The 13,278-nt window shown below is 43.5% G+C and overlaps 1 protein-coding gene across 3 annotated transcripts in view; it reads right to left on the minus strand.

Moving 5' to 3' along the window:
• The window catches only part of MME (membrane metalloendopeptidase), a 66,930-nt gene that overhangs the window by 10,365 nt on the left and 43,287 nt on the right, over window positions 1-13,278 (minus strand). For all 3 annotated transcript variants that reach the window (XM_039487277.1, XM_039487279.1, XM_039487278.1), the window contains exons 17-19: window positions 9,842-9,900; window positions 3,633-3,752; window positions 2,753-2,886 (exon numbers count right to left, since the gene is read on the minus strand). In XM_039487277.1, the coding sequence (XP_039343211.1) occupies window positions 2,753-2,886; window positions 3,633-3,752; window positions 9,842-9,900 (313 nt within the window). The remainder of the gene's footprint in view (window positions 1-2,752; window positions 2,887-3,632; window positions 3,753-9,841; window positions 9,901-13,278) is intronic.

Raw genomic sequence — 13,278 nt, forward strand, 5'->3', positions numbered from 1 at the left:
TATCTTTCTTGCCCAGACTTTCTGATGTCTGCTGATTAATTCACTTTCTTGTTCTTTGTGTCCTTAACATCTAGCTTCTTATCTTTCTCAAACCCATCCTCCTTACTTTTGCTATAATCTCAACAGTGGGTCTTGCTGATTCGGTGTGGTTTTATCATCATTGCTCAAGGTCTCCAGGCCAATGGTGGCCAGAATACACTGGAAACCCATGAAGCAGGGAAGATCCAGACTTCATGATGTTGGAAGACATCAGTTAACAGAACCAAGACTGGCAAATCTGCTGGAACCTTACTAGGAATTTTGCTGAATATCAGGCAAGGTGGGTGCCTGATACCTTAACTTCATGGTCTAATCAACACACTGAGACAGATCCTCAGTGGGTGTAAATCAGCATATTAACACTAAAGATAATGGAGCTATGCTAGTGGAGAACCTGGCTCTTTATTTTTATTGAAAAACTTTGCCAGTCCTTAATCCAAAACTGCATGTCATCTGAAGTCATAAAACTGCAACTCATCATTAGATTCAATTCTGAGGGTGGATAAACATCAGAACAAAAACCTGCACTGTTATTTCCTCGAAATTATTTTAAAAGGATTCTGGTGATCTTATTGGTATAGCTGTTAGATTGAAAACTCCTCAGGATGGGAGTTTGTCTTTGCATGTTCTGTATGGCAACGAACAGACTTGTCAGCTGTCAACAAAAAGACAATAAGAGTCAAAGTTACAGCTGGGAGCAACCCCTCATTCATCACTTGCAGCAGGAGGTTCCATCCCATTGAAACTCTGCTCTTTATACAAATAGCTTTCAGCACTGCTGAACACTGCATGTGGTTATCCGGAGAAGTCCAAAATAAACAAGATAGATGTTGTAAGAACTGGCCTTTCACAATGGAATTGGGTGCTATTGTTAACACCTTCCTCCCATTTACTGTCTAACAGTGTTTCAGGAGCTCATGCTCATTTGCTGTGTGACCTCCTCTGTGAAAGAAACAGCAACGCAAACTGGAAAGCACATTAGTGCAGTACAAGCCTTTACAAGCTGTCCACAGAGAATGCAGGCAGCTCAGCAGAGACTTCAGGTGAAAGAGCATTGAAACCCAGTCTTTGAAATGTGAGAAATGCAAGTTTGGAACTGCAAAGACACTCAAAGTCTGCTTTACTTCTGCCTAGTTCTATCCGCCTTTCTCAACTAGCCTAGATTATTAGGGCTCTTTCTGTGTCAACATTTCTTTGCGCTGTTTGGTTAGGAGGATGCTTTTTTTCAGTGCATTTTTAGTTTGAAGGAGGTTCACTGGGATAAGTTCTGTGGGACAAGTCACAGGATATGGCTGGTGTTCTAGTGAACCACCAAACTTTGTACAAACCCATGCAAATGTATGCATTCCAAACCGTGGATTGTAGATACATGAGATTTAACAGTTATTTATCGGCTTTTCTGTGGTGATATTTGAGTGCCTCACATACATTAATGAATTCATTCTCACAACATCCTGATGAAGTAGGGAAGTGATGTTATCCCAGTTTTACAGATGGGGACTGGGGACAAAGAGAGCTTATATGATTTGCCCAAGATCACACAAGGAAATCAGCAAATCCAAGATTAGAACCCACATAACCTTAAATCCTAATCCAGGTCTTTAACTATAAGACCCTTCCTCTATGAGAGAGCCACAGTTGTTTGAATGCCAACTTTGCTTAACTTCACAGCCTGTGAATATATATGCAAAATGGTTCTGACAAATTCATGAAGCTGTTCAAATTGAACTTTGAAGGGTTCACAGCTCTGCTTAGACTCTAAGCAAATTCCAGACCAAAGGAGTAGAGGAGACTGCAGCAATGGAAGGAAAATGTGCTAATATAGGTGTCTGTTTATAAGAGAAATAGAAATACACTGATATGACTGAGTATCCTTCAATACTTCTTCAACTGAAAATTTTGCCATTTGAGTTAAATGGGCTGGACCCATATTCAGTTTAAAAAAAAGAAGACAGATGTTATTGTCACCTGCTTTTATGAGTTAATGGAATGTTAAACATGCACAAACAGACTAAGGGCCTGAACCTGCAAGCCTCTACTTATTCAGGACTCAAGATACTATAGTGATGAATACCATAGCTCTCTCCAGATGCACCGGAGGCCTGTCTCTATGGTTTGGGATCTGTGTTGCTGACAATGCAGGGGGAGAGACTGAGTGGGCCAGGGAAAGTCGCAGGTAGGGATGAGTTTAGACTGGGAGGTACACTATCCCCACCTCCAGCTCCAAGGAAATGAAGCCAAAAATATAGCAGATTATCTTTCCTGTTCTACCAGGAAGTTGAAGGGGGAGGGGTGGACTTTCAGAGCCCAATGCTGGTGCAGATTTGCAGTCACAACCATGGTCTTACAAAGGGAGGTAAACCCTGGCCCCTGCTGGGACAGACAGTGTGTATGTGATCTTCTTGGATCACCAAAGTCTCCTTCCATAGGTTTTTCTGAGGGGGGCTAATCTGGGCCATACACCACAATGGCACTACTGTCATGAATAAGAGTTTGTGGGATTGGGCCTTAAATGTCCATCTTACTTCATTTAAAATGACATTGTAGAGACATGCATCCGACGAAGTGGGTATTCACCCACGAAAGCTCATGCTCCAAAACGTCTGTTAGTCTATAAGGTGCCACAGGACTCTTTGCTGCTTTTTCAGATCCAGACTATCACGGCTACCCCTCTGCTACTTGATTGTAGAGACAGAAATTATGAATGACCTACATGTTTTCCACCTGCTAGGTCCCATGAAAAGTTTCCATACTGGTATACCATACACTGGGACTGATCCTTAAAATGTTGTGCTGATTCTTGCGTCCACCAGTCTATGAGGTCCCCATTTTCATTAAAATTTCTACCTGTAATGATATGTGCACAGAATGATGTATGTACGAAACAAGCTGATGATGTAGTAATGAAGGGCAATAAAAGTTACTTTCTCAGTTAGAAGAAAATATATTACAGTATAATTATCCATGCAAATAGGTGTTTCTATAATGAAGCAATCACAGAAATGATGCCCTTTTCTTCTTTCAAAACAAGCCTGTGTTCTAGCCAGGAAGGACAGGTACTGTTGCCTACAACATACGGCTCTCTCCACAAGAGCATACAAGGGGCTTTGGGAATAGCCTGGGGGAAAAGCAGAAGATCCACTAGTCAAAAAACCATGATGGAGGGAGAGCATCTGCTGTGCTACTGCTCAGGAGTGACGGAAGCTTCTTAAAAGTGTGTGTGGGGGGGGACCAGTGCCTGAACCATGGTCCCACCTCCTGTGGTGCCCCTTCCCCTTAAGGCCCCACCTTCATGCTGCCTCTTCTCCCCAAGACCCCGCCTCCTTCTTGCTCCTCACTTTTAAAAGTGGTGGGGCCATGGCCCTCTGGACCTCCCAGTTCCGGAGCCCCTGCTATTGCTGCAGCCCTGAGGCTAATCTAGTGCCTCTGTAGTGCTTTGGCTGTTGCTCTCAGAGAATACCAGTGCAAATCACACGGAAATATGATTGAGTCCTAGAAGCACCATCTTTTTATCTTCTACCTTGAATGACTAGATTGCAAAGTATGCAGTCAAAAATGTAATATCTACAAAAAATAAAAATCCTGACCCTTACCATTGTCATCAAATCCATGAGTGATTTCGTGGCCAATGACCATACCAATGCCACCATAATTCAGTGATTTGGATTGAGAGGCACTGAAGAAAGGTGGTTGCAAAATGCCTGCAGGGAAGACTGCAAAGGAAGAAAACACAATAAGATGCCGATTCATTATTTCATGCACTCAACTTTAATAAGTAATTCATTCATATGGGATCTCTTACAAGAAATGTATTTTATTACAGAATCATTTACATAGATTTCAGTGAGGAAGTCAAGCTGTTTGCCCTCAAATAGAACAGCAAGGATAAATATATTTACATATGAAGGCTCTCTGAGAAGCCAAGAGAAATGAGCAAATAAATAAATAAATATATCAGACATGGGGCAAAAGGAAACATCCCTTCAAACATTTGCTCAGCGCCTCACAACTGGCTTTTACATTGGATCTTTGCTGTTATGTGCAGCACAAAGAAGTAATGGTACGTAGCTATTATACAGCTTTTGGCACCCCCAAACCACTATAGCAATGCTAATTAATCCTCACGACACCCAGTGAGGTCAGAGACCATAACAGGAAAGAGAATAAATTGTTTGATCAAAGCCCCACAGGGAGTCATTGTCAGAGATAAGACCTTATTCTCCCAGCAATGGATATGAATTGATTCCATGAGAACCAATATGAGCAAGTTATATGCAGTAGGGGAAGATTTGGGCCACAGGGGTTCCTTTCACCCAGTTCTGTGATCATTTCTTTAGGCCATTAACAGAAAATCAGAAAAACAGACACAAATAAATAAATCAATTAAATCAATTAAATTAAATGCATGTTTCAATTGTGTAAAGATGAAGAATTAAAAAAATCTTTAAAAACTTGTTTCCCTCAAACATAAATTAGAGAATTCTGTTCTATTTTGTACTCTATGCAGGTTCTTGTTCTACACTCATCACTGGGGGTTCCCCAGAAAACAAGGGATTAATTCCCATTGTGAATGGTATGATTGTGGAACTACAATATAACTGGAGTGAGGAATTAGTGGACAATTTTTCCATAAGGAGAATAGAGAAAATAGATACATTCAGTATTTTGCTATAAATCCTAGTTTGGTTCAAGTCCTTCCTCAAAATATTGAGGGAGGGGGAATAGGAAAATATTAAAAAGGCAAAATAAAACGCCACAGTAATTGTCCATGCATTCTGCCTACTGAGAATAATCAGCAGATTGATTAATCACCACAATTTGTACTGTAGAACTAATGTCCAAATGCTTTGATGTTAAATATTTTCAGGAAATGCAATAGAAATGAAAAGAAATGAATGACATTGCAGCTACTTTGTGACAACTTAACTATTGGCAAAACTGGGCAATATCAAACAAAGCATCAGCTGTTTATATTCCTATGGAGGTGTGACAGAAGGCACTCCTCTATTCACACCCTGTACCAGTGGTGGGCAACCTGTGGCCCATCAGGGTAATCCACAGGTAGGCCACAAGACAGTTTGTTTACATTTGCACGGCTGCCCGCAGCTCCCAGTGGCTGTGGTTTGCCATTCCCGGCCAATGAGAGCTGTGGGAAGCTGGCGTGCTGGCCACTACTTCCCGCAGCTCCCATTGGCCGGGAACGACAAACTGTGGCCACTGGGAGCTGTGGGCGGCCGTGCGAATGTAAACAAATTGTCTGGCGGCCGGCCAGCGGATTACCCAGATGTGTTGCGAGCGGCCCACCGGTTGCCCACCACTGCCCTATACACTACTGTAGTAATATTTGTACAAAGTATGCCTTGTGAGGTATCATCTGAAAACGTATAACTTGCTGATCAGTAATATCATGGTAAAATGTGTGTAGCAGCAGTATGTGTAAAGTTATACATTTCCCCCTTTATGATATTAAAAATATATGTTCAGACTCACATAACATCAAACAGATCTGTCTTGAACAAAGGAGTGTGTGTTTGCCTTAATTTGCATTTAAGATGTAAACAGAATCATCAAGCAGAGAAGGGGAAGGGAGGAAACAAAACGAAACCTGCATGTGAGCATACAGTTGAAAGCAACTCAGCAGGGAACATTCTTCCACACAGACTCTTTGGTTCCTGGTTCTCAGCTAGAAATGCTTTTCAAAAGGGGGACTGAAACTCTACAAAGGAGGGGCAAATACCCCAAAGGTACCTCTCTTTTCTCTCCCTGTCTATCTCACTCTTTGCACCTGAGAAGACAAAAGAAGCAGCCGTTGGACTCTGGGGACGAGTCCTGACTTAGACATTGGTCAGTAATACTGCTGGAAGCATGTGGTGAGAAACTTTACTTGGATCTAATATAGATTGAAATGTCTGGGTAATTCCATTTAAGGTGTATAGTTATTGTATAGTATTCCCTTAAAGGAATAAGGGACTCTAAATACAAGAAAAATGTATCGAACAAACATGAATCTGTCCAGTGTATCAAAAGCATTTGATACAGTCAGTAGAGGAGGATTATGGATGATCCTCAGCAAACTTGGTTGCCCACCAAAACTGGTAAAGACCATTTATTTCATGAGGAGATGCAAGGGCAGGTACTTGGTAATGCAGATCTCACTGACTCTTCCCAGTTCAAATGGAGTCAAACAAGGCTGTGTCCTTGCCCCTGTACTGTTCAACCTCTTCTTCACCCAGGTTCTCAACCATGCTACAGATGGGCTCAACAGCGGTATATTCATCAGATACAGACACGACCGCTCAGTCTTCAATCTTACAAGGCTTAAAGCAAAAACAAAAGTAACAGAACTACTAATAAGAGAAGCACTTTTTGCGGATGATTGTGCCCTCCTAGCTCACACAGAGGGAGATCTCCAGTGCATTGTAGATCACTTTGCTGAAGCATCAAAATTGTTTGGCCTCACAAGCAGCCTGTAAAAAACTGTGGTGTTGCACCAGTCATCTTCACCGCTCCATGCAATATCTCCTAGCATATACATTACAGGAATCCAACTAAAGCAAGTTGGCAGTTTTATCTCTCTCGGCAGCAACATCTCCACAGATGGATCTCTTGACAAAGGGATCATGAACAGGATAGAGAAAGCTTCTCAGTCATTAGGAAAGCTATGTAGCAAAGTCCTGAATCCCAGAACATAACCCTCTCAACAAAAATAAAACTTTGCAATGCTTTTGTGCTCACATCTCTTCTCTATGGCTGTGCGACCTGGACACCATACAAATGGAGCATCAAACAGCTAGAGGCCTCCCATATGTGGTCTCTGCACATCATTATGGGGATCCGCTGGCAGGACGAAATTACCAACCTGGAGGTTCTCCAAAAGTCAAAGACCACAAGCATCAAGGCTATGCTGATAAAAGCCCAACTACGCTGGGTTGGACACATCATTAGGATGCCTGAATATCGACTTCCCAGAAAAATTTTCTATGGATAATTGGCACAAAAACACGGGAATCAAGGCTGCCCCAGAAAGCGCCACAAGGACAGCATCAAGAACAGCACACACTTTGGTGCAATAAAACCAGATGATGTTGAGAAGACTGCATTAAGTAGAGCAGCATGGCAACACACAGCACTCAGAGCTTTCCAAGCCTTTGAAGAGGACAGAAATAACTGATTGTTTGCTGCAAGGGAAAAGCATCATACTACTGCTGTAGCACCAAGATGCTCACCAATGACTTTGTCTGCCCGATCTGCTCATGAGCATGCGTGTCACGCTTTGGACTTCAGAGTCACTCCAGAATACACAAATGAAAGAGCATGAAAATGTCATCATCGAACACACACACAGACACACGAACACACAGACACATGAGGGCTGGACAGTGAAGACATCCTGTCAGGACTCATGGGTTTTTACCCACGCTCCTATAAGAGCATTGATTCCATGACTCCTGTTACATAACAAAATCCTGACTTAACTAGAGTTACCTGAGGCACTATAAAGTTATGAGGTACATTCAGAGTGGAAATTTTAAAAGAGACCATGTGCAACTCCTGCTGAGCATCAAGAGCCTGAGTGTGCCCTGCTCCTCTGTGGACTCTTAGGCACCTCACCACACCAGCCCTGTGCACACCTGCACAACACAGCTCTGGTTCCTGAAGCGCAAAACCTGCTTCCTCTAGGCACTCCTAAGATGCAAGATACCCCAAAGACGACAGGAACATGGGTCCACCTCCTCCTTCCCATATACCTGCCAACAGAGACAGCTGGCTGCATGGGGGGATCTATGGTGCACCTTCTGAAGGTCTCTAGCAGTGGGCTATTCCCATCATTCCCCTTGCACGCCCAACAGCTTAGGGAGAATTCTCTTTGAGGCAGAGTGCCTCCCAGAGGTCCTACTGGATCCATACCACCCCTGCCCTCGGCTGTACTGAAGCACCAGGACAGAGTCCTAAATTCCCTAAGCACTGTGCTGAAAGCTCTGCTTTAGAAGAAATCTTCTTAAGTGTGTTACTAAGCTATCCAAGCATCAACTTTAAAGATCATTCTGCTTTAATTATAAAGTGACACGCCACAGCTCAAGGATGAGATAAGAATTTATGGCTCATATTTACTGTCAGTCATTAGCTTCAAGCTTCCAAATTATGACTCCTGTTCAACTGATTACTAAGCAAAAGCTATTTTAAACAAAGCTCTGTGAGCAGATTTTTATGCTGCATGTTGTTCCTGCTGCGGGAGGTGGAGTGCCGCGGCTGGGAGCTGGCGGAGTGGAGCGGGCTGGGATCGCGCTGCTCCACTTCCACTGCTGCCAGTGAGTGCCGGGGGGATCCCTTCCCCCAAACCCCTTCCCCAAGGGGTTTGGCAGGGGCCGGGGCGAGGGAAGCAGAGCCGTCTGATCCTGGCCCTCTGCTAATCCCCAAGGCCACTCTGGGACTGCGGGCCCCCCCAAAATGCCTTCCTCCTCAGCTCCTGTCTCCCAGACCCTGGGGGGGTAAGCCCATGACCCTCCCTGAGACCCTTTGCCCCTTATCCAACTCCTTGGCCCCGGCCCAGCACCCTTAACACGCTGCTCAGAGCACCGTGTCAGAGCTTTACCGCGTTGTATGTGAACCCGCGTTATATCGGGTCACGTTATATTGGGGTAGAGGTGTATTTCCAAATTATGTATAATCAAAGGTGGGCCTGATAGGCTGATATTAGAAGGTTTCTAGCTATACCCAAAAGCATTGCTAAAGCTATTTGATTGTTATTGTGTCTTCTTCTCTTCTTTAAGCTGTTTTTGTGCTGAGTTTAATCTACCAGGTTGACATTTTTTCCCCCCAGTACAAAGGAAACCAGAATTAAAGAGAGATGAAACATGTGACAGACCAGAAGTTTCAGGTCATCTGACAGATGACAAATGCTTAGCAGAAATAGGAACCAGGGAGCCCCTAGTCTCAACAAGATTTTACAGAGCTGTACTTTAGAGAATGTGCCTTGTGATTGTAGGTTTAAGATAAAAAAATGACAATGCCAGCTGAGCCTATTGCAGTGTAAACAGATCTCTTTACAGGCTAAAGCGAGTTACACTCATATTTCAAGATGATTTAACATAGGGCCATCTTCTGTTACCTTGCCAAAAGGACATTTCTCTGAGAGTAGCCCCATTGATTTAGATGAGAATACTCCCAGGGAAACGTACCTCTCCATGTACGTAAGGGCAGGAGATTTATGGCCTATAAGGAAGACATGAAAAGGGATGTTAAGGGATTGTAAGGAATACGTTCAGTAAGTTCATGCTCCCGTTATTCAGCTGGATGAAATTCACTGTCCTGACTAAAGCTAGAGTAAATAGGCTTTGTGTGAAGGAGCTATGGAAGAGTTGTAAGGAACAGAATCCTCCTCTAATCTACAGACAGAGCCCTGGGCAGCTCAGGCCACTGCTTCCTCTCTCAGGCTGGTACAGTTACTGCAACTCCTGGGCATCCCCTAGGCAAGGGTTGTGGTCACTGGACCTATGTAATCTTTGACCCACTGGCCACATCTCTTTCCCTTCCACAGCTGAACTCCAAGCTCTTTTCCTTGCTGGTCTATGCAGAGATGGCCCACTTCCCAGTTCTTCCATGTACAGAAGATGTGGAGTCCCCAGCCGCGTGTGAGAGCCCCACAATTACCTACTCTCCAAGTAATGAAACCTCTGTGGGTCTGCTAGACTGAGGGCCTTCTGCAGTCCATATGCTACTGGGTTCATATCACTTTCACAGCTTACAAACAAATAACCAGGCCATTAAAGAATTGTACCTTCAGTATGTTAGTAAACCTTACCTATCTGATTCCTGCTTGCAGAATAAAAGGCATTGACGACAGCAGCCCCACTTATCCACCTGCAGAAAATACACAAGAAGTCTAGTTAGAAATACAGTTTTTAAAAGCAAGCTCAAATGGGCCTGGGAGCAGACCAGGAAAGTGACCCTCTTCTTTACCTGTTACTGAAAATATTTAGATTTCCTTTTACTGGCACTAGAAGATTTCACTGGCAAAATTTAAAACACAAAAAAATCATCATGAATCCAGATTGCATATCTTCAAGTAGTGATAAACACCAGCATAGATTAGTATGATTTCAAAGTATTTATGATTCATTTAAAATTGCATTTACAGTCTTATATGTCAGTGTTTTCAGGATCCATCATCAGCTATAAGTCCAGAAATCTAGATAGTGACTTGATCCTGTGGTCATTATGCAGGGATGTAAGGCTTACACAGGTCTAGAATCCAGTTCTATAGAGCTACTAATATATAATAAGGAGATATACCTATCTCTTAGAACTGGAAGAGACCTTGAAAGGTCATTGAGTCCAGCCCCCTGCCTTCACTGGCAGGACCAAGTACTGATTTTTGCCCCAAATCCCTAAGTGGCCCCCTCAAGGATTGAACTCACAACCCTGGGTTTAGCAGGCCAATGCTCAAACCACTGAGCTATCCCTCCCCACTAAGGCAGCTCGCCACCCCAGGCTGCTACCCAGCAGCAGCAGCTATAACTGACTTGTGCTCCATTTCCCATGACCCATTGTGGACACAGACCATGGAAAGTTTTGCCTCAAGTGTTTGACAGACAGCAGCCCCGTGGCTCCTGATTGGCTTCCTGACCTATATAAACCCAAGGGGCATTCCAGGGAGTGCCTAGGCAACACTGTGGTTATTCTGTGGCTGCCATGACTGGTCCTGCTCCTTGCTGTTGAATTCCTGGCTTGACCTCAGCTTGATTTGGACTTCACTGCCTGACTCAGCCTCTGACCCGTGATATCAACCCTGGTCTGGATCTGACTATGAACTCCCCTGCCACTGCCAGCCTTGAGTTTGCCCCTGCTCGGACCCTTGGCCCTGATTGACCTTGCTGGAATCCTGACAGGGCAAATCTTCCAGTCCAACTGATGAGAATTATACCTCCATAAGACCGCAGCACTGAGCCCTTATTTACTATAAAAAAACATTCCTATCTAAAAGGGGTTGAGTCTGCAGAGTACTAAGCACCTTGAATTCCTTTAAACTGGAGTTTATAGGTGCTCAGCATACAATTTGCTTTATAAGCATTTCAGTGTTGTTCATCACTGTATCTTGGGGCCTCACAAATAAATTATGAGGTAGGAAACTATTACTCCCTTTAACAGAAAAGAAAACCCAGGCACAGGGTCAAACAGGAGGGCTGTCACCGAGCCAGGTCTTCTTGGCTTTCAATCCTGTGCCTTAACCAAAAGACAACCTCTCCTCCCCTTGTAGGGTCAAGCCTACTGTCTGGAAAATACTTGAAAAGTCTTGGCCGTTTTTAGCATCAGACATTTTTTACTGCTTTTCACTGGTACTCAGTTTAAGATGCTTTCCTAAGCAGACACCTAGGACTAGACCTTCAGTGAAGAAGCTTCAGCAGCATCGGTACTGCACACGTTCAACTTGCAGTATTGGAGCTAAGGGCGACATTTCACACCTGTACAGAGGGCCAGAATGAGGCCTATGCATCAGCTAAGTCTTACTTAAGATCCGAGACACGAGGAGCGTAAGTGGTGCTTGTGACTTCTGCTGGCCCACTGCATAGGGGTTTATTTCACCCTCAGTGATTAATTTAGAAAAATACCTCAGAAGATACCTTTGCCCCAGTAATCTCTTGATGATAAAGACCCAACGGGGGATATTTGGGAGGGGTGGGGCACGGCTAAGTGCTCATTGGAGAAAGGTGATACAATTGGCAGAAATGGTCTGTCTACTGTCAACTTGATATTTATATTATATGACGTGAAAGTCATGAAAAGGTCAGCCAACTTTGTGATTTCACTGACTATAAAAGTTTAATTTATAGAATCAACATAAAAGCAAAAAACACACACACAAAGGATTTTTGAATTGTTAGTAAGAATGGTTTCTTGTGCCTATCTTTCACATACCCATAAACCAATGTGTTGTGTTGTTCATTTATGTTCTGTTCTCAAATACAGTCCTGATGTAACGCCACTGACTTCACTGAAGCTGAGCCTGCTTACACTAATGCTGAATTTGGCTCTGGAGTCCTGATTCTGTGTCTCACTGGTACACTTCAGGAATATATCGATTTGAAGTCAATGGAGTTATATTAAGGTGAGAAAGGTCAGAATCAAGCCCTGTATCTTCCATAGCACTCAGCAATGTATAGGATCTGGCCCAATGTTCTGGCTTATGATAAGAGGATAGGTTTTTGCTTCACATCAATAAAAGCTGAGCCCATATATTCCAAGCCGGAATATAACCCTAATTGTTTTATTAGGCTTAATAAATATTAATATTTATTAGGCTTTATATTCTACTTGAAGTTTTCCAAGCAGACTTTGGACTAGTAGGATGATATTGTAAATGGTCTATTGGATAATTTATTGCCTATAAGTAATAAGTTACTGTGCTAGAGTCCATCATTTAAATGACAATAAACAAGTGGACTGTGTGAAAGATCAGCTACTCTTGCATGGCTCATACCTGATATAAAGTAAAATGAATATTAAGAATGAATAACGAGTCATATATAATAAATCATTTGGGCCTGATTCTCCTCTCACTTACTCAAGTTTTATACCATGGAACTCTACTGACTTCGGTGGCGTTACTCCTGCCTAGCACGCTGGTGTAAGGCTATGGCTTCATTAGAAATGCTGCAGCCACACTGCTGTATCGCTTCACTGCAGACACTCACTACAGCGACAGGAGGGACTGTTAATCTACCTCCCCAAGTGGCAGTAGCTAGGTCGATGGAAGAATTCTTCTAGGTCGGCTTAACTGTATCGCTCCGGGGTGTGGATTTTTCACACCATAGCTGGGCTGACCTGGCCTAAGGGTATGAATACACTACAAGCGCTACAGCAGCACAGCTGCAGCTACACCACTGTAGCATAGACACCTGCTACAATGACAGAAAGGGTTTTCCACCGCCGTAGTAAATCTACCTTTGAGAGGCAGTAGCTGGGCAGATGGAAGAATTTGCCCATCCACCTAGAAGTCTACACCAGGGCGTAGGTTGGCTTAAATATGTCTCTCAGAGGTGTGAATTTTTCACACCCTTAAGCGACCTACCTAGCTTGACCTAAGTTTTAGGTGTAGACCAGGCCTTCATGAGAGCATAGACAGACCAAACTTGATCCAGCCTAACAATTCTAGCCTGGACAACTAACATGAGAGAGCCTGGTAGTGAAGACAGAACAGAGACTAGGCAGCCATTGCAGTGGGGAATATATCTTTAGGGT

Source organism: Mauremys reevesii, linkage group 9 (assembly GCF_016161935.1).
Source record: "Mauremys reevesii isolate NIE-2019 linkage group 9, ASM1616193v1, whole genome shotgun sequence".
Lineage (NCBI taxonomy): Eukaryota > Metazoa > Chordata > Testudines > Geoemydidae > Mauremys > Mauremys reevesii.